At 45.6% G+C, this 21800-nt stretch overlaps 2 protein-coding genes across 3 annotated transcripts in view; one reads left to right on the forward strand and one right to left on the reverse strand.

The window, feature by feature from the left end:
• The window catches only part of LOC308269827 (sodium- and chloride-dependent GABA transporter 2), a gene marked incomplete at both ends in the record, with an annotated part of 46157 nt that extends 25765 nt beyond the window's left edge, over positions 1 to 20392 (reverse strand). Inside the window, 2 exons of one of the 2 annotated variants that reach the window (XM_080705268.1) lie at positions 3886 to 4020; positions 20191 to 20392. In XM_080705268.1, coding sequence (XP_080561394.1) covers positions 3886 to 4020; positions 20191 to 20392 — 337 coding nt within the window. The remainder of the gene's footprint in view (positions 1 to 3885; positions 4021 to 20190) is intronic. The other variant, XM_080705269.1, reaches the window with a different exon arrangement.
• On the forward strand, positions 7236 to 8129 carry LOC308270563 (cytosolic 5'-nucleotidase 3A-like; the record flags this gene model as incomplete). Its single annotated transcript, XM_080706494.1, has 1 exon — positions 7236 to 8129. The coding sequence occupies one exon, from the start codon at positions 7236 to 7238 to the stop codon at positions 8127 to 8129; it is 894 nt and encodes a 297-aa protein (XP_080562620.1).
• Positions 20393 to 21800: the final 1408 nt, after the last annotated feature.

The following is a 21800-nucleotide window of genomic DNA, read 5'->3' on the forward strand; positions in this document are numbered from 1 at the left end:
TTACGTCATATTGGGGTACGGAGTGTCAGACAGACACATGTACACAGTTCTGGGTGTCCTCCCTACCGGGTCCTTTCTCTCCCTCCCCCTCCCCACATGTGTTCTTGATATTGGCATGGATAGTTCTAAATATACATTCATAGCACTATTTCTACTCTTATACTCTTTCTGTAATTTTATTTTGAGACAGGGTCTCAATAAATTGCCCAGGCTAGCCTTGAACTTGTGATCCTCCTATCTCAGCCTCCCGGGTCACTAAGATTACAGGTGAGCACCATGATGCCTGGCCACCTTCAACTTTATCGGGTTCAGAAAGTTCACATAATCAAAGTTACTTTTAAAAGGTATAAGATGAACTGACTCATGATACCAACAGTTAACATTCTCCAGAATTTGTCTGAATTGTTTCTGAAACATAAAATCATGAACTACGAGCAGGGTCAGACAATTCACACGGGAGAAAATACAAATAGTGAATGGACACTTTTTTTTTTTTTTTTGGTACTGGGGATGAAACCCAGGGGCATTCAACCTCCTAGCTACACCCCTAAGCCCTATTTTTTATTCTTTATTTTGAAACAGGGTCTCACTGAGTTGCAGAGGGCCTCACTAAGTAGCTGAGGCTGTCCACGAACCGCGATCCTCCTGTCTCAGCCTCCCGAATGCTGGGATTACAAGCGTGCGCCACCACGCCCAGCTGGACACCTTTAAGAATGGTCCTCTTGTCTAATAATCACAGGTGTATAAGATAAATCAGTAATGAGTACCAGTCTTCAGCTACAACCTTAATGAAAAAAATTCTGGGTGCTAAGAATTAAACTTCAGGGCGTTCAACCTCTGAGTTACAACCTCAGTCCCTTTTATTGTTTATTTTAAAACAGGGTCTCACTAAATTTCTTTAGAGTTTTGCTAAGTTTCTGGGGCTGGCTTTGATCTTTCTGTCTCTCCTTCCAGAATCCTGGAATTACAGGTGTGTTCCACACATCATGCCTGGCTGGAATTTCTTTATCTTTTTTCTTTTTTTTTTTTTTTTTTGCGGTACTGGGGATGGAACTCGGGGTCAGTCTACCCTAAGCTACACTCCTAGCCCCGTTTTTTATTCTTTATTTTGAAACAGGGGCTCACTGAGTAGCCGAGGCTGTCCTAGAACCGCGATCCTCTTGTCTCAGCCTCCGAATGCTGGGATTACAAGCGTGCAACCCCATCCCCTGCCTGGCTGGAGTTTTGTTTTTGTTTTATAAATAACTCAGTGGTTTTCACTCTTGTCTTCATATTAGAATCACCTGAGAATATTTACACAATTCCAAAACTCAGGCCCTTGAAATGACAGGCCTCGGGCTGGGGACAGGCCACAGGATGTGCTCACGGTCCTCAGGGAATCCTCCTGTGCAGACAAGTTTGGGAGCACTTGGAGGACCCAGAGTTGGGCTATAGAGACATTTCATGATGGTGTCAGTTAAGTCACACTTCCATAGGACAAGTTAGGAAAGCAGACCAAGACACATCAACCTGACTACCACTGGGCTCCTAACCCTAATCCTGGGAATTTATCCCAAAGAAATAATTCCCGAGCAGGAAGAAGCTAGATACACATATATGTGTAAGAGAAGAATTTAAAAATTTTACAAATAATTGAAAATAAATAAAAAGCCCCCAAACAGAGAACTATTAAGTAAATTATGATAGATATACATGATGGAACTTTATGAGTCATTAAATGATTGTTGCGTAGAAAATGAAAAATTAAACAAAATGAAAAGGAGAACACAAATATATTCCATAGATTATCATAGATTATCAACTCTGTAGAAAGAGAAAGGAATATTGAAATGAATCCCCCATACTAGAAACAACCCAAATAATTTTCAGTCAGTGAACGGTTAAACAAATTGTTTGTGGACTGCTAGTCAGCAATGAAAAAGAATGAACTACAAACACAATCTGATGGACTGGTGGATGCGAAGGCCATCGTGCCTAGTGCAAAAGCCAGTCACTAAGGTTTCATAATGCATGAGTCCATGTATAAGACTGTCTCAAAATGGCAAAACGACAGAGATAGAGGGCAGAGGTGAGGGCTGGAGAGGGAGGGGTGACACGCTAAAGGGACGGTGTGGAGGCGGTGATAGAACAGTAGCTATCCTGATGATGGTGGGGGTTCCACAGACAGACACCCATGACAGAATCAGACACAGCTACTCGGGTGTACACAAAGGATGGAGTGGTCAACTGCTGAAATGTGAATCATGTCTGTGGGTAGTACCAATCTTAGTTTCCAAGTTATGTCTTACATAACTATAGTATTATTTGCTGGTGTGTGTGTGTGTGATGCTAAGGATTGAATCCAAAGGCATTCTACCTCAAAGCTACACCCTCCACTCTTTTTTCTTTTCTTTTTTTTTTTTTGTTCTGAAACAGGGTCTCAACTAGTGTGCTGAGAGTCTGCCTATTTTATTGAGGCTGTTCTTGAACTTGTAATCCTCCTTTCTCAGCCTCCTTGGATTACAAGTGTGTGCCACCATGACTGGCTTCTCTGTACTATTTCTGTAACTTCCTATGAATCTATAATTATTTCAAAATTAAAACTTAATTTTCTTAAGAAAGAAAATCCTGAGCCAGGTGTGGTGGCACAGGCTTGTAATCCCAGCATTTGGGAGGCTGAGACAGGAGGATCATGGTTCGTGGACAGCCTCAGCTACTTAGTGAGGCCCTTTGCAACTCAGACCCTGTTTCAAAATAATAAATAATAAATAGGGCTTGGGGTGTAGGTAGGAGGTAGAATGCCCCTGGGTTCCATCCCCAGTACCGCAAAAATAAATAAATAAATAAATAAATAAATAAATAAATAAAATGTTTTATAATTGATTGAATAAGTCTTTAAAAGTATAAAATCAAAGCCTGGCATGGTGGCACACACTTGTAATCCCAGTACTTAGACGGATGAGACAGGAGGATCACAGGCTCATGGCCAGCCTCAGCTACTTAGTGAAGCCCTCTGCAACTTAGACCCTGTTTCAAAATAAAGAATAAAAAATAGGGCCAGAGGAGTAGCTCAGAGATAGAATGCCCCAGGGTATTGCCCCATCCCCAGTACTGCAAAAAATAATAATAATAACTGTAAATTTGTGTGTGCGTGTGTGTGTGTGTGTGTGTGTGTGTGTGTGTGTAACTAGGATTGGAACCAGGGGCATTCTTCTGAGCTATACCCACAGCCTTTATTTATTTATTATTTTGATACAGGGTCTCACTAAATTGCTGAGGACCTCACTAAGTTGCAGAGGGCCTAAGTTGCTGAGGCTATCCCCTAACCTGCAATCCTCCTTGCCTCAGCCTCCCAAGTACTAGAATTACTCATGTTTGCCACCATGCCTGGCATTTTGTTACATATTTAAAATATACATAGCTGAGGCCGGGCGTGGTGGCGCACACTTGTAATCCCTGTGCTTGGGAGGCGGAGACAGGAGGATTGCGCAGGTTTGAAGCTAGCCGCGCTGGCTTAAGAGACCCTGTTTCAAAAATATAAAATAGGTCTGGGAGTGTAGCCCGAAGGTAGAAGGGCTTCCAGGAACCCCAGTACCACCAAAAAAAAAAAAAAAAAAAATATATATATATATATATATATATATATATATATACACACACACACACACACACACACACACAGCTGAAAAAACCTTTGCACTCTCCTCACTTAACCTAAAGCTTTTGCCCCCTCCTCATCCCTCTCTCCCCCTCATCCTCTGACGCCAGACTCGTCATACTCAGCCCAAACAAAAGGCCCCACACAAATGGAGACTCAGAGTCGTATCTTAATTCCAAACTGCTGCTCTCAGACAATGTTCGCAACCACTATGAAGATGCCCTGGAATCAGTCACAGCATTACCTACCCTCGAAGATGGGGCAGATCTTCCTCCAGGCTGTGATGCCGCCCTGGCTCGTGTACTGCCCCAGCGCTGTCTCCAAGAAGAAGACAGGGATGCCGCAGGTGAAGAGGAAGATGAGGTAGGGGATGAAGAAGGCACCTGCGGGCAGAACATGTGCGGTCCATTACCTGGCCACATCCCCTTCATGGTCCACATCCATCTCTTCCTATCACCACCCTCGCTGTCAGTCAGTATCCTAGGGGTCGGGATCAGGTGAAACTGCGGGGGACATCTGTCTAAATGTCTGGAGCCACCGCAGGGATCAGGAGTCACCGAGTTACCTAGGAGCTATGTGGTCCCCTGCCTCTCTTCACCGTGGATTCAATCTATACTTACCAAGGCTTGCTCCCCACTGAACATCAAACACTCCGTAAGAACATGTGGCTTGTGGCAATAACAAGAAATTCATTGGATGATAAGTATCCAGGAGCATCAGTGCAGCCCACGGTCTATAATTTCTTGAAAAGAAATCATTGCTCTTCGAGTCTGCGGGGACTCTGAGCAGGCTGGAGTGAGACTTCCCTTCAGTACCTTTCTGCTTGTGTTCAGAATCACTGGCTGAGATGAGTCATAGGTGTTAGAAATGCTGCTATTTGCACCACAGACCTCCTCCCGCTGCCAAATGGACAGAGAATTCCACAGGAAGAGTACCAGAGGAGGGAGAATTGCAGAGAGGAAGCCCAAGTATTTTTGAGGCACAGGGGCCTCAAAACTGTCAACTGAGCCCCCATCGCACACAGGTGCAAGGAAACCACCTGAGCGAGGTAAAGAACTATTTGTGGTACTGGGATTCCTGGAAGCCCTTCTACCTCCGGGTTAGGGCTACACTCCCAGACCTATTTTTATACTTTTTTTTATTTGGAAACAGGGTCTCTTAAGCCAGCACACGCAGCTGGCTTCGAACCTGCGCGATCCTCCTGTCTCTGCCTCCCAAGCGCAGGGATTACAAGCGTGCGCCACCACGCCCGGCGTTAAAGAACTATTTGAAAGATGAAGCAGGACGGCTCACACGGTGCCTGTTCCCTCTGGCCAGACTGAATAATTCCAAGATTCACCTGGCGTTGGGTGGAGTTCACAGAAGAGCGCTCCCTCAGTAGCGGGGAGTAACTAGCTCAAGACTGAACGCAGCACCCAGTCCTACCTAACAGGTGTGTGTGTGTGTGTGTGTGTGTGTGTGTGTGTGTGTGTGTGTGTGTGTGTTACTAGGGATGGAACCCAGGGACATTCTATCTCTGATTTACATCCCCAGCCCAATTTTATTTTTTTCATTTTGAAATAGGGTGTCATTAAGTTGCAGAAAGCCTCAGTTGCTGAGACTGACCTTGAACGTGTGACCCTCCTTGTCTCAACCTCCCCAATAATGAATTTTTTAAATCCAGTGAATTCAAAAGATGGCAGAAGAAGAAAGGAGAAACAGAGAATGGATAGGCAAATAAAAAACAAAAATAAGATCATAGATTTAAGCCTAACCATATGGATAGCTGTATTAAATGTAAATGGTCTAAATATCGCAACTGAAAGAGATGGTTAGATTGGCTTTAAAAATAAACTAGCAAGCCGGGCGTGGTGGAGCACGCTTGTAATCCCTGTGCTTGGGAGGCCGAGACAGGAGGATCATGCTGGTTCAGAGCCAGCCTCGCTGACTTAAGAGACCCTGTTTCCAAATAAAAAAAATATATAAAATAGGTCTGGGAATATAGCCCGGAGGTAGAAGGGCTTCCAGGAACCTCAGTACCACCAAAAAAAAAAAAAAAAAAAAAAAATCAATTAGACATTTTAAAAATAATTTAGAATATTTTCCTAAATATTTTCAAAAAACCAGTTTATTTTATAGTTTTAGCCAAAACGTGTCCTTTTGTCACTGAGTTTACCCAGCAGCATTATTTTTTCCTATGAATTAATGTTGCTAAGAAAAAAAATCACAGACTGGCTTTCTGGATGGATTTCAGGTGAGAATTGTTTAAGGCCAGAGCTCTTCCTCAATAGGTTATTTTTCCAGTATTTTTTAAAACACAGATAGGTGCTGTACTTATATCTGATTATTTAAATTCTGCCATAATAGACAGACGTTGTGGCACACGCTTGTAATCCCAGCACTTGGGAGGCTGAGACAGGAGGATCGCACAGATTTGAAGCCAGCCTCAGCTACTTAGTGAGGCTCTCAGCAACTTAGTGAGACCCTGTTTCCAAATAAAGTATAAAATAGGTCTGGGAGTATAGACCGGAGGTAGAAGACCCCTGGTTCCACTGTCAGTACCACAAAAATAAATAAATAAATGAATAAATAAGTAAATTCTGCCATATCTCACCGCTAGCTTTTTAGCATGGCAAATCATATTTTACCTTCACTTACAGATTGGTAATTTGTGTTACCTGGCACTAAAAAGTAATTATAGAGTTGAGTTTTGTACTCACCATAGATGGATCATTCCCCATATATAATGTACCCCAAATGCAGCTTCATTTTCCAGATACCTTGACGTGAAAAAAGGTTTTCCATCATTTAAAAAAGAAACACAGGAAGAAGCTGGGCGTGGTGGCGCACGCCTGTAATCCCAGCACTCGGGAGGCTGAGGCACGAGGTTCGCAGGCTGGAAGCCAGTCTCAGCAACTTAGAAAGGCCCTATTTCAAAATAAAAATTTAAAAAGGACTGAAGTGAGCCGGGCGTGGTGGCGCAGCTTGCAATCCCAGCATTCGGGAGGCTGAGACCAGAGGATCGCGGTTTGCGGACAGCCTCAGCTACTTAGTGAGGCCCTCTGCAACTCAGTGAGACCCGGTTTCAAAATAAAGAGTAAAAAAGTAGGCCTGCGCTGTCGCTCGGAGGTAGGATGCCCCTGGGTTCCATCCCCAGAGCCGCAAAATAAATAAATAAATAAATAAATAAATAAATAAATAAATAGTACTGAAGTGTACCTTAGAGATAGAATGTCCCTGGGTTCAAGCTCCAGTACCACACACACAAAAGAAAAGAGATGAGAAGGGAGAGAGAGATTGAGAAGGAAAAACTAATAGAACTTTAAGGAGAAATAGACAAATTACTAATTAAAGTGAAATATTTTGCCGGGCGTGGTGGCACACGCTTGTAATCCCCACGCTTGGCAGGCGGAGACAGAAGGAAGGGAAAAAAGGGAGAAAGCAAGCAAGCAAGCAAGCAAGCAAGCACAAACTACCAAAGCTCAATCAAGAAGAAGCAGATGTCCGCGCGGGACCTGTTCCCTTCCAGCCGGGAGGCACCCGAGGGGGGGGGCGTGGCGGCGGGATGGGGGGGGGTGCTGTACATCTTCACCCTGAAGAGGAAGACGGGCCGCAAGACATGACTAATCAGGAGTCTGCCGTATTTGTGAACATGATGCCAGAATTCCAGAAAAGTTCAGTTCGTATCAAGAACCCTACAAAAGTAGAAGAAATTATCTGTGGTCTTATCAAAGGAGGATCTGCGAAACTTCAAATAATAACAGACTTTGATATGACACTAAGTAGATTTTCCTACAACGGGAAATGGTGCCCGACATGTCATAATGTGATTGACAACTGTAAGCTAGTTTCAGACGAATGCCAAAAAAAGTTAGTACAACTCAAGGAACGGTATTATGCTACAGAAGTCGATCCTGTTCTGACCGTAGAAGAGAAGTACCCTTATATGGTAGAATGGTATACTAAATCACATGGTTTGCTCGTGGAACAAGGAATACCAAAAGCTAAACTTAGAGAAATTGTAGCCGAATCTGACATTATGCTCAAGGAAGGATATGAGAATTTCTTTGATAAACTCCAACAACACAGTATCCCAGTGTTCATATTTTCTGCTGGTATTGGTGATGTACTAGAGGAAGTTATCCGTCAAGCTGGAGTTTATCATCCGAATGTCAAAGTGGTGTCCAATTTCATGGGTTTTGATGAAAATGGAGTACTCAAAGGATTAAAAGGAGAACTGATTCATGTATTTAACAAGCATGATGGGGCCTCGAAGAATACAGATTATTTCAGTCAACTAAAAGACAACAGCAACATAATCCTGCTGGGGGACTCCCAGGGAGATTTAAGAATGGCGGACGGAGTAGCCAATGTTGAACACATCCTAAGAATCGGGTATCTAAATGATAGAGTAGATGAGCTTTTAGAAAAATATATGGACTCTTACGATATTGTTTTAGTAAAAGAAGAATCACTGGAGGTGCCCAACTGTATTTTACAGAAGATTCTATAAGAGCATTGTTAAGCGTACAGACCTCTCGCGGGTGCGGTGGATAAAAGAACTGCCCAGCTGTCCGTCTTGCTGGAAGACTCTTATTTATGATGTCTTTCTTGCTCTTGAAGGTTTCCCTTTGCATAACTGAAATGTTTTCAGACATGTTGAATCCATCAACTCAAAACTCCTTTATCCCACCTCTTTCAATACACTCCTCACCATATTTTTAACCAATTAAAAAAATCTTAAGCCAAAATTAAGAATATAACTCTCCACTTTCCCAAAGTGAATTTTGTTGTTTAATGTTATCATGCTGTTTTTGAAGAGTCTTTACACCAGGGATGTTTGTAGACGTTTAAAAAGTTTTATGAAATGGTGAAATAATGTGCATGATTTTAAATATTACTGTTTTTATAATTTGGGTGAATTATGCTAGTGGAATCACCATCTCCTGAAATTGTGTTATATTTGGTTATTTTGTCAGGGAAAAGTCAATATTTACCAAAAAGAGACTGGCACTTGCTATTTGAAAAATCTGTTGTATCTATATGTCACTAATCATTACAAAATGTTCTATATGAAGCACTGGTAATAAACATGAAGTAAAAAACCTTTTTTTTTAAAAAAAGAAGCAGATGATTTGATATCGCTCTCTATTACAGAACTGGATTTTTTGTTTAATCAGCCTTGCTGGCTTAAGAGACCCTTTTTCTAAATAAATAAAAAATATAAAATAGGTCTGGGAATGTATCCCGGACCTATTCCGCCTATTCCGCCTCCCAAATGCAGGAATGTAGGTCCTGGAAGGGCTTCCAGGAACCCCAGTACCACCAAAAAAAAAAAAAAAAAAAAATTTAATATCCTTCTCTTAAAATTTTACAGAATAAGTTAAAAGAAAACCAGCAAGGCTATAAATGGTTCAGAAACCTATCAACCAACTTGACTTACATAACATTTAAGAACACACTAAACAACAATAGCAGAATACACATGATTTTTAAGTGTATATAGAATACTTACCAAGAGAGACCACATCCTGGTCCTCAAAACAAATCTCATTAAGTTAACAATGTTTCAAGTTATGCGAAATGTGTTTTTTTTTACTAAATTAGGACTCAATAAAAGAAAAATATTGGAAACTTCCCACATATTTGGAAATTAGGTAACATATTTCTAAAAAACCCAAGAGTCAAATAAGTAATCAAAAGAGAAATTACAAATTAAAAAACATCTTGAATAGAATGAAATAAAACATAACATACCCAAATTTGTGAATGCTGCTAAAGCAGTATTTAGAGGGAAATTTATAGTATTAAATAGCTATTACTATAAAAGAAGAAACAGCTGGGCGTGGTGGCGCACGCTTGTAATCCCAGCATTTGGGAGGCTGAGACAGGAGGATTACGGTTCGCAGACAGCCTCAGCTACTACTTAGTGAGGCCCTCTGCAACTCAGTGAGACCCTGTTTCAGAATAAGGAATAAAGCCGGGCGTGGTGGCGCACGCTTGTAATCCCCGCGCTTGGGAGGCAGAGACAGGAGGATTGCGCAGGTTCGAAGCCAGCCTCGCTGGCTTAAGAGACCCTGTTTCCAAATAAAACTATAAAATAGGTCTAGGAGTGTAGCCCGGAGGTAAGTACCACTAAAAAAATAAAGAAAGAAGAAAGAAGAAAGGAAAGAAAGAACGAAAGAAGAAAGCAAAGAAGGAAGGAAGGAAGGAAGGAAGGAAGGAAGGAAGAAAGAAAGAAAGAAAGAAAGAAAGAAAGAAAGAAAGAAAGAAAGAAAGAAAGAAAGAGGGCTGGGGTGTAGCATGGAGGTAGAATGCCCCTGGGTTCCATCCCCAGTACCTCAAAAAAAATTTTTAAAAAAAGAAGAAACACTTCAACCTGATTATCTCAGCTTCCACCTTAACTAATGAGAAAAATAAGAGCAAATGGGAACCAAAGTAAATCAAAGGAAATTATAAAAACCAGAGTGGAAATCAATGAAGTAGGAAACAGGAAAACAATAGAGTACATCAGTGAAACCAAGAGTTTTTTGGGGACCACAAAACTGATAACTTCTGGGTGACACAAGTGACTAGTATGACAAAAGAGAAATGTCATCAATACAGATTCTATAGATATTAAAAGGATAATAAAATACATGAACAAATTTTGTGCCAATAACTGTAAGAATTTAGGTAAAATAGACAAATTCCTAAAAAAAAAAAAAAAAAATACAAACCACCGCTGGGTGTGTGGCGCATGCTTGTGGTTGGTCCCAGTATTTGGGAAACTGAGATCGGTGAATTATGGTTCACAGGCAGCCTCAGCTGCTTAGTGAGGCCCTCTGCAAATCGGTGAGACCCTGTCTCAAAATAAAGAATAGAAAATAGGGCTGGGATGTAGCTCGGAGGTAGAATGCCTCTGGGTTCTATCCCTAGTACAAGGAAAGAAAGGAAAGAAAGAAAGGAAGGAAAGAAAGAAAGGAGGGAGGGAGGGAGGGAGGGAGGGAGGGAGGGGAGAAAAAAAGAGAAAAACCACAAACTACCAAAGCTCAGTCAAGAAGAAACAGATGATCTGATATAGTTCTCTAACTATTACAGAACTGGATTTTTTGTTTAGAAAAATATAAATGGTGCACTCTTATAATCCCAGTACTTGGGAGGCTGAGACAGGAGAATCACAGGTTTGATCACGGCCAGCCTCAGCAATTGCACAAGACCCTCAGCAACTTAGACCTAAGATAGAGCCCAGGGCTGATCTGCGCAGTCCCTACTGAGGGCCCGCGGCCCTCCAGCAAGACTTCCCTGTCCCTCTCAAGCCCTCCCCATGACTGTGCTGCCTGCTCATGCCCAGTAACCCCAGCCAATGTTTAACTGCGTGGGCCCCCTGGTCAGCCCGGCCTCTCCCTCTGCCTCTTGAGTGTCAGGACAACCTGCCCCAAGAAGCAAAGTCCACGCCTGCCAGGAGGAGCTACTGGCCTCCAAGTGTGGGAGGGCCAGGGTGTCCTGGGGTACAGGGTGTCCTGGGGGGACGCCCTGCCTCCTCCCTTCCTCAGTCACCACTGACCATCCAAAGATGAGACAGAGTCAGTCCTGGAGATGATGGACGGCGTTCCAGTTACCTGCACTCCCACATCACCCAGATTGTCTCCTCAAAAATTCTAAAATGAAGCCAGGCGTGGTGGCGCACGCTTGTAATCCCAGCATTCGGGAGTCTGAGACTGGAGGATCACGGTTCACAGACAGCCTCAGCTACTTAGTGAGGCCCTCCACGACTCAGTGAGACCCTGTTTCAAAATAAAGAATAAAAAATTGGGCAGTGAGTGTAACTCGGAGGTCAAATGCCTCTGGGTTCCATCCCTAGACCCTCACACACACAAAAAAATTCTAAAATGTACTGGCTTTTTCCCCAGGAGATGGAAGAGACCATACTCCATCCTAAAAAGGAATCACTCGGCTGGGCCTGGTGGAACACACCTGTAATCCCAGAACATGGGAGGCAAACACAGGAAGATCACAGGTTCAAGTCCAGCCTCAGCAATTTAGCGAGGTCCTCGGCAACTTAAGAGACCCTGCTTCAAATTTTAAAAAGTAAATAAGTAAAAAGGGTTGAGGGTAAACCGGGCGTGGTGGCGCATGCTTGTAATCCCCGTGCTTGGGAGGTGGAGACAGGAGGATTGCACAGGTTCGAAGCCAGCCACGCTGGCTTACCCAAAAAAAAAGGGGGGGGGCTGAGGGTGCAGCTCAGAGGTAGAACATCAATACAAAAAAAAAAAATATCCTTAAATCATCCTTTAGCTGGCTGCCCCTTTCAAAAGCAGCGTGTGCTCTGGCCCCACCTGTAATGCTCAGCTGCTCTTGTAAGGACATAAACCATTACTGTCCATGAGCAACAGACAGCACATACATGAGTGATCATATGCTGTCAGCAGCATGGCCAACCACTAGCAGGCACTGAGTCAATCACTAAAAATAATAGCAAATTAACCGGGCGTGGTGGCGCACGTTTGTAATCCCCGCACTTGGGAGGCTGAGACAGGAGGATCACGCAGGTCCAAAGTCAGCCTCAGCTACTTAGTGAGGCCCTCAGCAACTTAGTGAGACCCCGTTTCCAAATAAAATATAAAATAGGTCTGGGAGTGTAGCCCAGAAGTAGAAGGACCCTGAGTTCCATCCCTAGTACCACACACACACACAGAAAGAGGGCAAATTGTCATCTTAATTTAAAAACCTTTATTTATTTATTTATTTGTACTGGGGATTGAACTCAAGGGCATCCTACCTCTGAGCTACACTTCAGCCCTTCCTATTTTTTATTTTGAAACAGGGTCTCAATACTTTGCTGAGGGCCTCCCTAAGTCTCTGAGGCTGTCCTCAAACCTTCCATCCTGTCTCAGCCTTCCAAGTCCATGCCGCCACGCCCTCTTTCATCTTTTTTTGTTTGTCTTTTGTGGTACTGGGGATGGAGCCCAGAGGCTTTCTACCTCTGGGCTACACTCCCAGACCTATTTTATACTTTATTTAGAAACAGGGTCTAAGTTGCGAGAGCCTCACTAAGTAGCTGAGGCTGGCTTCGAACCTGTGCGATTCTCCTGTCTCAGCCTCCCAAGCGCGGGGATTACAAGGGTGCGCCGCCACGCCCGGCTCATCTTCTTATCTTAAGCCTTTCCCCTCAGTCTCTGCCCCCTTGCTCCACTGTATAACTGCTCTTAACAAGGTCACCAATGACTTCCACCAGGCTGGACCCAACTCTGTTCCCATCCATTATTTTTCTCAACCTATCTGCAGTGTTTAATGCCATTAACCTCTCCCCCTTCCCTGATTTATTTATATATTTACTTATTTATTTGGTACTGGTGATTGAACACAGGAGCATTTTACCTCCAAGTTATACCCTCCAGCTTTTTTTTTTTTTTTTTTTTTTTTTTTTTTTTTTTTTTTTTGGTGGTACTGGGGTTCCTGGAAACCCCTCTACTTCCGGGCTACACTCCCAGACCTATTTTATATTTTATTTGGAAACAGGGTCTCTTAAGCCAGCACGGCTGGCTTCAAACCTGCGCGATCCTCCTGTCTCTGCCTCCCAAGCGCGGGGATTACAAGCGTGCGCCACCACGCCCGGCTCCAGCCCTTTTTTTATTGTATATTTTGGAGCAGAATCACTCTAAGTTGCTGAGGCTGGCCTCTAACCTTTAATCTTTCCGTCTCAGCCTCCCAAGCCCTGCAATTACAGGAGCAGTTACAGGCGTGCGCCACCACATCCAGCTTGATTTCTTGACTTAGCTTTTCCAAGCCACTTCGTTCTCTTGGCTTTCTTCCTATGTCACTGGCTTCTCCCTCTTTGTCTCTTCTGCCAGCTCCTCCTCTTCTCCCCAGCCCTCAAAGGTGCTTGCTCTCTTTCAGGGTTTAAATTGTGCTGCCTAGTCGACAGCCCTACTTGAATACTTGATATCTCAATTCACTTCTCCCAAACTCAACTCAGTATTTTCTCTGCAACATCTGCCTTTTCCACAGATTTTCATATCACAGCCCTTTCCTTCCTCGCGTTAGAAATTGTGGATTGAAGCTGGGCGTGATGATGCACACCTGCAATACTTAAGAGACTGAGACAGGAGGATTGCAAGTTTGAGGACAGCCTCAGCAAGGAGTGAGACTCTTATCAATCTAACAAGACCCTGTTTCCAAATGAAAATAAAATAGGGCTGAAGATGTAGCTCAGAGGTAGAATGCCACTGGTTCAATCCTCAATTCCAAAAAAAAAAAAAAACATTGTGGATTGTCCGAGTGATGTTTACAGGTCTGGACATCACTTAGAATCTCACTATAATGTATAATTAATTACATTGCACCAGTAAAAGTAATTTTTTTTTTTGGTGGTACTGGGGTTCCTGGAAGCCCTTCTACCTCCAGGCTACACTCCCAGACCTATTTTATATTTTTGAAACAGGGTCTCTTACGCCAGCGCGGCTGGCTTCGAACCTGCGCGATCCTCCTGTCTCCGCCTCCCAAGCGCAGGGATTACAAGCGTGCGCCACCACGCCCGGCCCCAGTAAAAGTATTTTAAAAAACAACCCAGCCAGATGAGGTAGTGCAAGCCTATAATCCCAGTATTTAGGAGGCTGAGAGAGGAGGATTGCAGGTTTTGGGCCATCCTCAACAACTTAGCAGAACCCTGTTTCAAAACAAAAAGTAAAAAGGTCTGGAGGTGTAGCTCAGACGTAGAATGCCCCTGGGTTCAGTTCTCAGCACCACAAATACACACACACACACACACACACACACACACACACACACACATATATATGTATGTATATATAATGTGTGTGTGTGTGTGTGTGTGCGCGCGTGCGCACGCATGCTGGATCATTTAGACAGGACAAAGGCCACAAAATTAATAAAAAGTGCTTGGATTCACAAATCTCATGTGAGGACTGCAGTCTGAGGTGCTCTGTGTGCTGAGAAACTCAGGTTTCAGCAGCCAGGGCCCGGGAGCTGGAGCGGCCCCAGGCGAAGGCCCAGGGTCTGAAGCTCTCGGGATCTGGGTGTTGGGGTACGGCCAACATTCGTGAGAGAAGAAAGGAATCAAGGGTGATGCCAAGATTTTTAGCCTTGTAACTAGTCCACTTCTGCCCTTATTCCCTACCAGCAGTTCTCAACACAGCAGCCAGAGATAATTGTAAGAGGTAAGATCATGCTGGGTTTAGTGATGCAGCCTGTCCCAGTACTTGGGAGGCTGAGACAGGAGGATTGCAGGTTTGAGGACAGCCTCTGCAACTTAGCAAGACGCTCCGCAACTGCAAGAGCCTATTTCAAAATAAAATGGGCTCAGGGTATAGCTCAAAAATAGAATGTCCCTGGGTTCAATCATCAGTACCGAAAATAAAGACCAAAAGGGCTGAGAGTGTAGCTCAGAGATAGATGCCCCTGGGTTCAATCCTCAATACCAAAAATTAAAATGAAAAGGCCTGGGGGATGGAGGGATGTGATTCAGAGATAGAATGCCTTGAATTCAGTCCTCAATATCACACACGCGCACAAAAAAAGTAAGACCTCAGCGCTCCTGCTCAAAACCCTGCCTGGCTTCACATGCCCCTGGAGAAGCCCTCGCGGTGACAGCAGCCAGCGAGGTCACCGGGCTGCTCCACCACAACCCGTTTACTTCCTTACCCAAAGCTTCTATGCACTCCTGCTCCAGGCTCACCAGCCTCCCTGCAGCTCCTCAAGCCGGGCAGCCGCTCGCTTAGGACCCATGAGCCCTGGTATCCTCCGCCCAGAGCTCTCCCACCCCAACACTACACGGCCAGCTCTCCACGCCCGGAGCTTGGCTCAGACTTTCTCCACGAAGCCCGCGCTGACCGCGCTTTCAGAACAGCCTCGCACCTCTCCAGAAGGGAAAGCGGGAGGCGCGGTGGTGCGGCCTGCCCACGTCTACAGCAGCACGATTCGCCGCAGCCGCCTCGGGGAACCGTCCTAGGTGTCCTGTCAACAGATCAACCGATAAAGAAAATGTGGACTGTCCACACAATGGGATTTAACTCAGCCATAAAGAAGAACAAAATTATGTCATTTGCAAGAAAATAGATGGAACTAGGCAATATTGGGCTACATGAGATCAGCCGGTCTCGGAAAGTCAGTGCCGTATGTTTTCTGTTATATGTGGAAGCTAGAGAGAAAATAGGAAACGAAAGGGGATTCTGATAAATGAAGAGAAAGACCAGTGGAAGGGGTTTGGGGGAGGGAGACGAGGCGCGAGGAAGGGGGCCCTCACATAATGCTGTCTGCATGCGAAGGCTTCACTATCCATCTCACTAAGGAGGGCTGGGGAGACGGAATTGAACACCGGGGGAAACACATTAAGTGCTGTGCGTACGTGTTAATGTGTCGCTTGGAATCTCACTGTTGTATAATTACAGTGCACCAACAAAAGAGTATAAAATAAATAAATACCCTCTATGAAGAAAAATAAAATGAAATTGCCATCACCCAACACCCATGCTCCTGGTTCCCTCTACCTAGCTCTCCTTGTTCTGTTTCCATTGCACCTTCTAACTCCGGATATACCGGATAATTTCCTGGTTTCTTCCGCTCTTGTCTCTTGTCCGGCTCCCCCCTCTAGGACGTAAGACCCGCAAGGACAGGGCGTTGGTGTGCTGAGTCCCCAGCACCTGGAGCAAGTCCCGACCTTGCCCCCCCCCCCCCCCCCCCCCCCCCCCCCCCCCGCTCAGTGGATACCTGCTGTTGATTGACAGTGAGAATCTGGGTTTGGTTAGCCACGTGCGTGGGGTGGGCGGGCCACAGACCTCCAACACTGAGAGCGTGCTGAGACTGGGAGGTGGGCACCCTCCTGCCCATCGCCCTGAAAAACCCTACTGGTTGCTTCGGATTTCAGATGAGCTTCATTGCAGTGCATTCTCAGCTTCCTCAGTTTTCAACTACTATTTCAACTATTCCATTCTTATCTCTGTCTTGTCTCTGTCTCTTCTTTGCCCAATTACATCTGCCAAGCTGGGTGTAGCCGCACAAACCTGTAATCCCAGGACTTGGGAAGCTGAGACAGTTTAGCAAGACCCTCCTTTAACATTTTAAAGAAGGGCTGGGGAAGCCGGGCGTGGTGGCGCACGCTTGTAATCCCAGCATTCGGGAGGCTGAGACAGGAGGATCGCGGTTCCCGGGCAGCCTCAGCTACTTAGTGAGGCCCTCTGCAACTCAGTGAAACCCTGTTTCAAAATAAAGAATAAAAAATAGAGCTGAGGGTGTAGCTCAGAGGTAGAATGCCCCTGAGTTCCATCCAATAGCGCAAAAATTTAAATAAATAAATAAAATAAAGTAAAATAAAATATGGCTAGGGGTGGAGCTCAGAGGTAGAACACCCGTGGAGTCCATCCTTACTGCAAAAAAAAAAAAAAAAAAAAAAATTTGTCAAGCTGAGCATGGTGATGCATACCTGTAATTTCTGACTTGAGAGACTGAGGAAGGAAGATGGCAGGTTCAAGGCCAGCCTGGAAAAGTTAGCAAAACCGCCCCCCCTTTTTTTTTCTGTTTTGGTGGTGCCAGAAATAGAATCCAGCCACACCCCCACCCAGCCCTATTTTATTTTTTTATTTTGAAATAGGATCTCACTAAGTTGCAGAGGGCCTCACTAAGTAGCTGAGGCTGGCTGTGAACCTGTGATCTTCCTGTCTCAGCCTCCCCGGTGCTGGGATTATAAGCGTGAGTCATTGCATGCTTCTGTCTCAATTTTTAAAAGGAGAGTAGGATGCCTGGCATGTCACTCAGTAGCAGAGTGCCCCTGGGTTCAATACCAACTTCTACAAAAAAAAAAAAAAGTCTGCCAAAATGTTAAAGCTGAAAGAAACTAAAAACACTGCTGGATATATTTTTAGTTTGAGACTAAACATATGCTTTAGGGACAGTTCCATCCCTGACCTTCTCACTGAACAAATACTGTCACACTAATAAAGTTCCTGCCTCTCCGCCTCCCCCTAGCTACAAAAGTAGCCCTGTGAAGCTGTGGACTTAGAGAAAGACCCCAGCAGCAGGCTGCGGGCACATTACCTGAGCGTGGTGAATCACTCTCCAGGACTCTCTCAGAACGTGCCTGTCATCCCCATGAGCCCAAGCCCCGATCTGAGAGCCAGGGGTGTAAATAAAATCACCCCTCCAGGAGAAAAGGAGCCGAGCCGATCTGCGGGGTCCATTCTCCACACCCTCTTTCCCCACATCAGCCGCACAAGGTCCGCTCAGAAAGAAGCACCGTCTCTTTGGCAAAAGGAAGGTGACAAAATGAAGCTGTGCGGGCCTCTTCTCTCTATGGGGCTCCTGTTCCCCAGGAGACCAACGGAGTTAACTGGTGAAAGAAAAGGATAACTGCAGAGGACACCGAGAGACAAAAAGACAGGCTAGTTCCTCTGTGACCGTCCACGTCCTTGATCAGTCCTCGGCATCAGTTCCCCCAGTGACCCAGGATAACTCAGGCCTTCAGTGCAAACCTGGGCAGCGGCCTCTGGCTCCAAAGTCCTCCCAAACAGCCCCCGCAGCTGCAGCCGCTCATCAGCAAACAGCGGAGGTGTGCTACGGCCTCGTGCTAGATGGAGGATGCGACCCAGGCCGGGGCAGGGGGGCGGCATAAGGGTCAAATAAAGAACTGCGAAGGACCCCAGCAACGTCTTAGTAATCAGTGGGCTTGGCCTGCTGGAAGGTCGGGGAGAAAGCTCGGCAGCCACCTACTGCCTCTACCTCTCCACACAGGCACCAGGCGAGAAACCAAAGTCCACGGGCACTTTCTTCCTACTATGCCTGCCGTTCAATGCAAGACAGAGTCTGCGAATTCTCAGGCCTGCGCACACTTACCATAGAGCCCTGGGCAGGGCTCAGACAGTGGGTGAGCAGCCCCCAGGGGATCCCACCACTGCGCCCTTCCCTTCTTCAGCCCAGTGGTTTTGTTTTAAACCCGGAAGTCCTGATCCCCCATCTCTTCCTGCCATTTCTGCTAATTCTCAGGCCAACCCTTACCCCATTCCAGAGAAGCTTGGGGAAAGCCGCTCACCTCATCTTTCCGCCACGTGAGGAGCTAAGCGGGTTACCGGGCTCCAGATGCCGGGTCCCTAGCGCCCAGCTTAGTCCCCAGCTCCCATGTGAGGCCCGGGCTGGCCTCGTCTCCCCACTGACTTATCTAAAGGAAGGTGCTCCAGCCCCAGTTCCTCAACAGACATGGGGAGTGTCCAGGGCTCATTAAGAATCTGTAAGACCTCCCTCATCCCCTCACAATTTGGGCTGAGCAAAGTTCTGTGATTTCAGGCCACTGGCCAGAAATTCCTGGGAAAGAAAAGGACACAAAGCTCATTCCCATCACTCTGGAAAAATACAAGTTAACTTTCAACCCCAGGGTCAATCCCTGATTATCACAAACCTAGGGACTCTCTCTCTCTCTCTCTCTCCTCTTTAGTTGTACTGGGAATTGAACCCAGAGGTATTCTGCCTCCAAGTTCCACCCCCAGCCCTTTTATTTTTTGTTTTGAAACAGTCTTGCTAAGCTGCTGGGAGTCTCACTAAGTTGGGGAGGCTGACCTGGAACCTGCGATCCTCCTGTCTCAACCTCCCAAGACTGGGATTACAGGCCTGCACCACCAGACTGGCTCTTGAAGCATCTCTCCTGTGTTCTTCCCGAGGCTCCACTCTGGCTGTGTGGCACTTTCTCTTTCCAAAACCACTGGGCGTTTGTTGGGTTTGGAGGCCCCTAGTCCTCTGAAAAAGGGTAGGTGTTGTACTAGAGTCCCCTCCAGTCCTGTGGCTGGCGCGATGACTAGCTCTCTGCATCTTTCTTGGTGACCTACCTCTGCATTCTGTTCTCCTCCAGCCCAGCTGCAGCCTCATTCCCAAACCAGACCTGGAATCCCCAAACCCTCCATGTCAGCTTGACCCACCGGTCAGCCCAAGCCCTCCAGACCCTGGAAAATCCCTCTGGGGCTTCCCACAGGGGTATAGGACATACCCTAAAGGTGGATTAACAAGATAATTATGACTAGCAGGAAATCTTTAAAGGAAGAGCCACTAGAATCACAGGTTATGATACGGGTAGAGAACACGCACCAGGTGGCTTCAGAGTGTCATGGCACCAGCTGAGTAGAAGACACAGGCCAAGGCTGAGGAATCTCAAGACCACAGAGCAGTTTTGTATCCACAGCGTCATCAATGTAGCTACTATTGATTCAGCACTTCACACATGTGCTCTCTAGGCCCTACACCAACCTTGAAAGATAGGTATTACTATCTTGACCTATAGGAGCAGCCGTGGAGGTTCTGAAAGCTTAAGCAAATTTCCCAAGATCACACAAAAAGTAAAAGATCCAGAGTCCAACCCCTGCCCATCCAGTTGCAAACCTGTCCCCAGATTTCTACGAGGCCCTGCTACAGTAAAGAGAGCCCCAGGTCACTCCATCATTCATTTCTCCGTGTTTCAGTCCTGCCGAGTGTCCTTATCTACCTCTCCAGGTCCTTCCGACTCCAGCATCTATGCACCTGGGGACAGAGGCATTAAGTGCTGGAGATGGAAGCAGCCCAGGCTCAGGCGGTGGGCGGGGTGGCGCGGCAGCTCTCACCTCCCCCATTTTTGTAGCAGAGATAGGGAAACCTCCAGACGTTGCCTAAGCCAACGATCTCCCCAGCCACCGACAGCACAAACTCCATCTTGTTGTTCCAGTGCCCCCGCTCCAGGGTGCCATCTTCCTCCGCCTTTCCCATGACTGGAAACACTGGCTTTGTCTCTCCATTACTGGTTGTGCCCGAGACCCTGCTATCCATCCCACCTGGAAAACAAGTGGGACGCTCCGTTACTGTTGGAAACCCCAAAGCAAAGCCTCCTCCCTTCGCCAGAGAATCCCCAAAGAATAAACACGCACTACAAGAAGGCGGTTTCTTCTCTCTGTAGACCCACACCCTCCTCGGCATCTCTCACTAGCAGAACTGTGTAACGGCTACCGAGACAATATATTTCTCTGCAGTTTCAGGAAGCAGTCACTGTTACTGAAGGATAGACTTTACTTCCACTGCCCAGGTCCTCCTGGGTTGGGCTCAGGGGCACAGGACTCATGTAGCTCCTACAGCCCTGTCTCTCATGGGTTTCCATTCTTTACACTAACACTATATGCTATAGACCATTCGAGGAATGAAGCTTTACATTTTCTCAAAGTCGCTATTTCCCTTGCAGTAATGTACCCTAAGGAAGTAATTGTGACTGTGGGTTAAAAAAAAAAAAATTGGCATTAAAGATGTTCATTGTTTTTTTGTTTGTTTTTTGTTTGTTTGTTGTTTTTTTGGTAGTACTGGGGGTGGAACCCAGGGGCTTTCTACCTCCGGGCTATACTCCCAGACCCATTTTATATTTAATTGGAAACAGGGTCTCACTAAATTGCTGAGAGCCTCACTAAGTAGCTGAGGCTGGCTTCGAACCTGCACGATCCTCCTGTCTCAGCCTCCCAAGTGTGGGGATTACAAGCGTGTGCCACCACGCCCGGCTTAAAGACGTTCATTGTTTTTAACACCAAAAAAACTTTTAAAAGACATGTAAGTGTTCTGTGACCAATCAGGAAGACAAAAAAGTATGTAAATGTTCAAAACTGGTAGATAATTTACTTAATTATATATCACGAACTACTATGTAGTCATTAAAAAGTGTTGCAGAAAGTGCCCTGAAGCTGGGAATGGTTTTGCATCCTTGCAGTCCCAACTTGAGAAGTTGAGACAGGAGGACTGCAAGTTTGCAGCCAGCTCGGCAACTCAGCAAGACCCTGCTTCAAAATAAAATAGGGCTGGGGTATAGCTCAGAGGTAGAAGAACCTGGGTTCAATCTCCAGTAACACACACACACACACAGAGTACATTAAAACAAAAGTGTTCATTATATATTAAATGAAGACAGTACATAAATATGATCATGTTTGACAAATATTTTATAATGCATTGAAAGGTTAGGATAGCTGTCAAAATGTTTTTGTCTTAGTGGCTGATTACAGGAATATCTACATATTCATCTCAGAACACGTTTTATTGAGTGGGAACAAGAGGAGCTGAGATGTCTAGGAGCTCAGTCCCCCAGTTCCCTCCAAAGTCAACTAGAAAAAGATAAACTATGGACGTGTGTGTGTGTGTGTGTGTGTGTGTGTGTGTGTGTGTGTGTGTTAACAAGTGAAAAATTTGCTATAGTAGGGGA

The sequence above is a fragment of the Muscardinus avellanarius genome (assembly GCF_963383645.1).
Source record: "Muscardinus avellanarius genome assembly, chromosome: 11".
NCBI lineage: Eukaryota > Metazoa > Chordata > Mammalia > Rodentia > Gliridae > Muscardinus > Muscardinus avellanarius.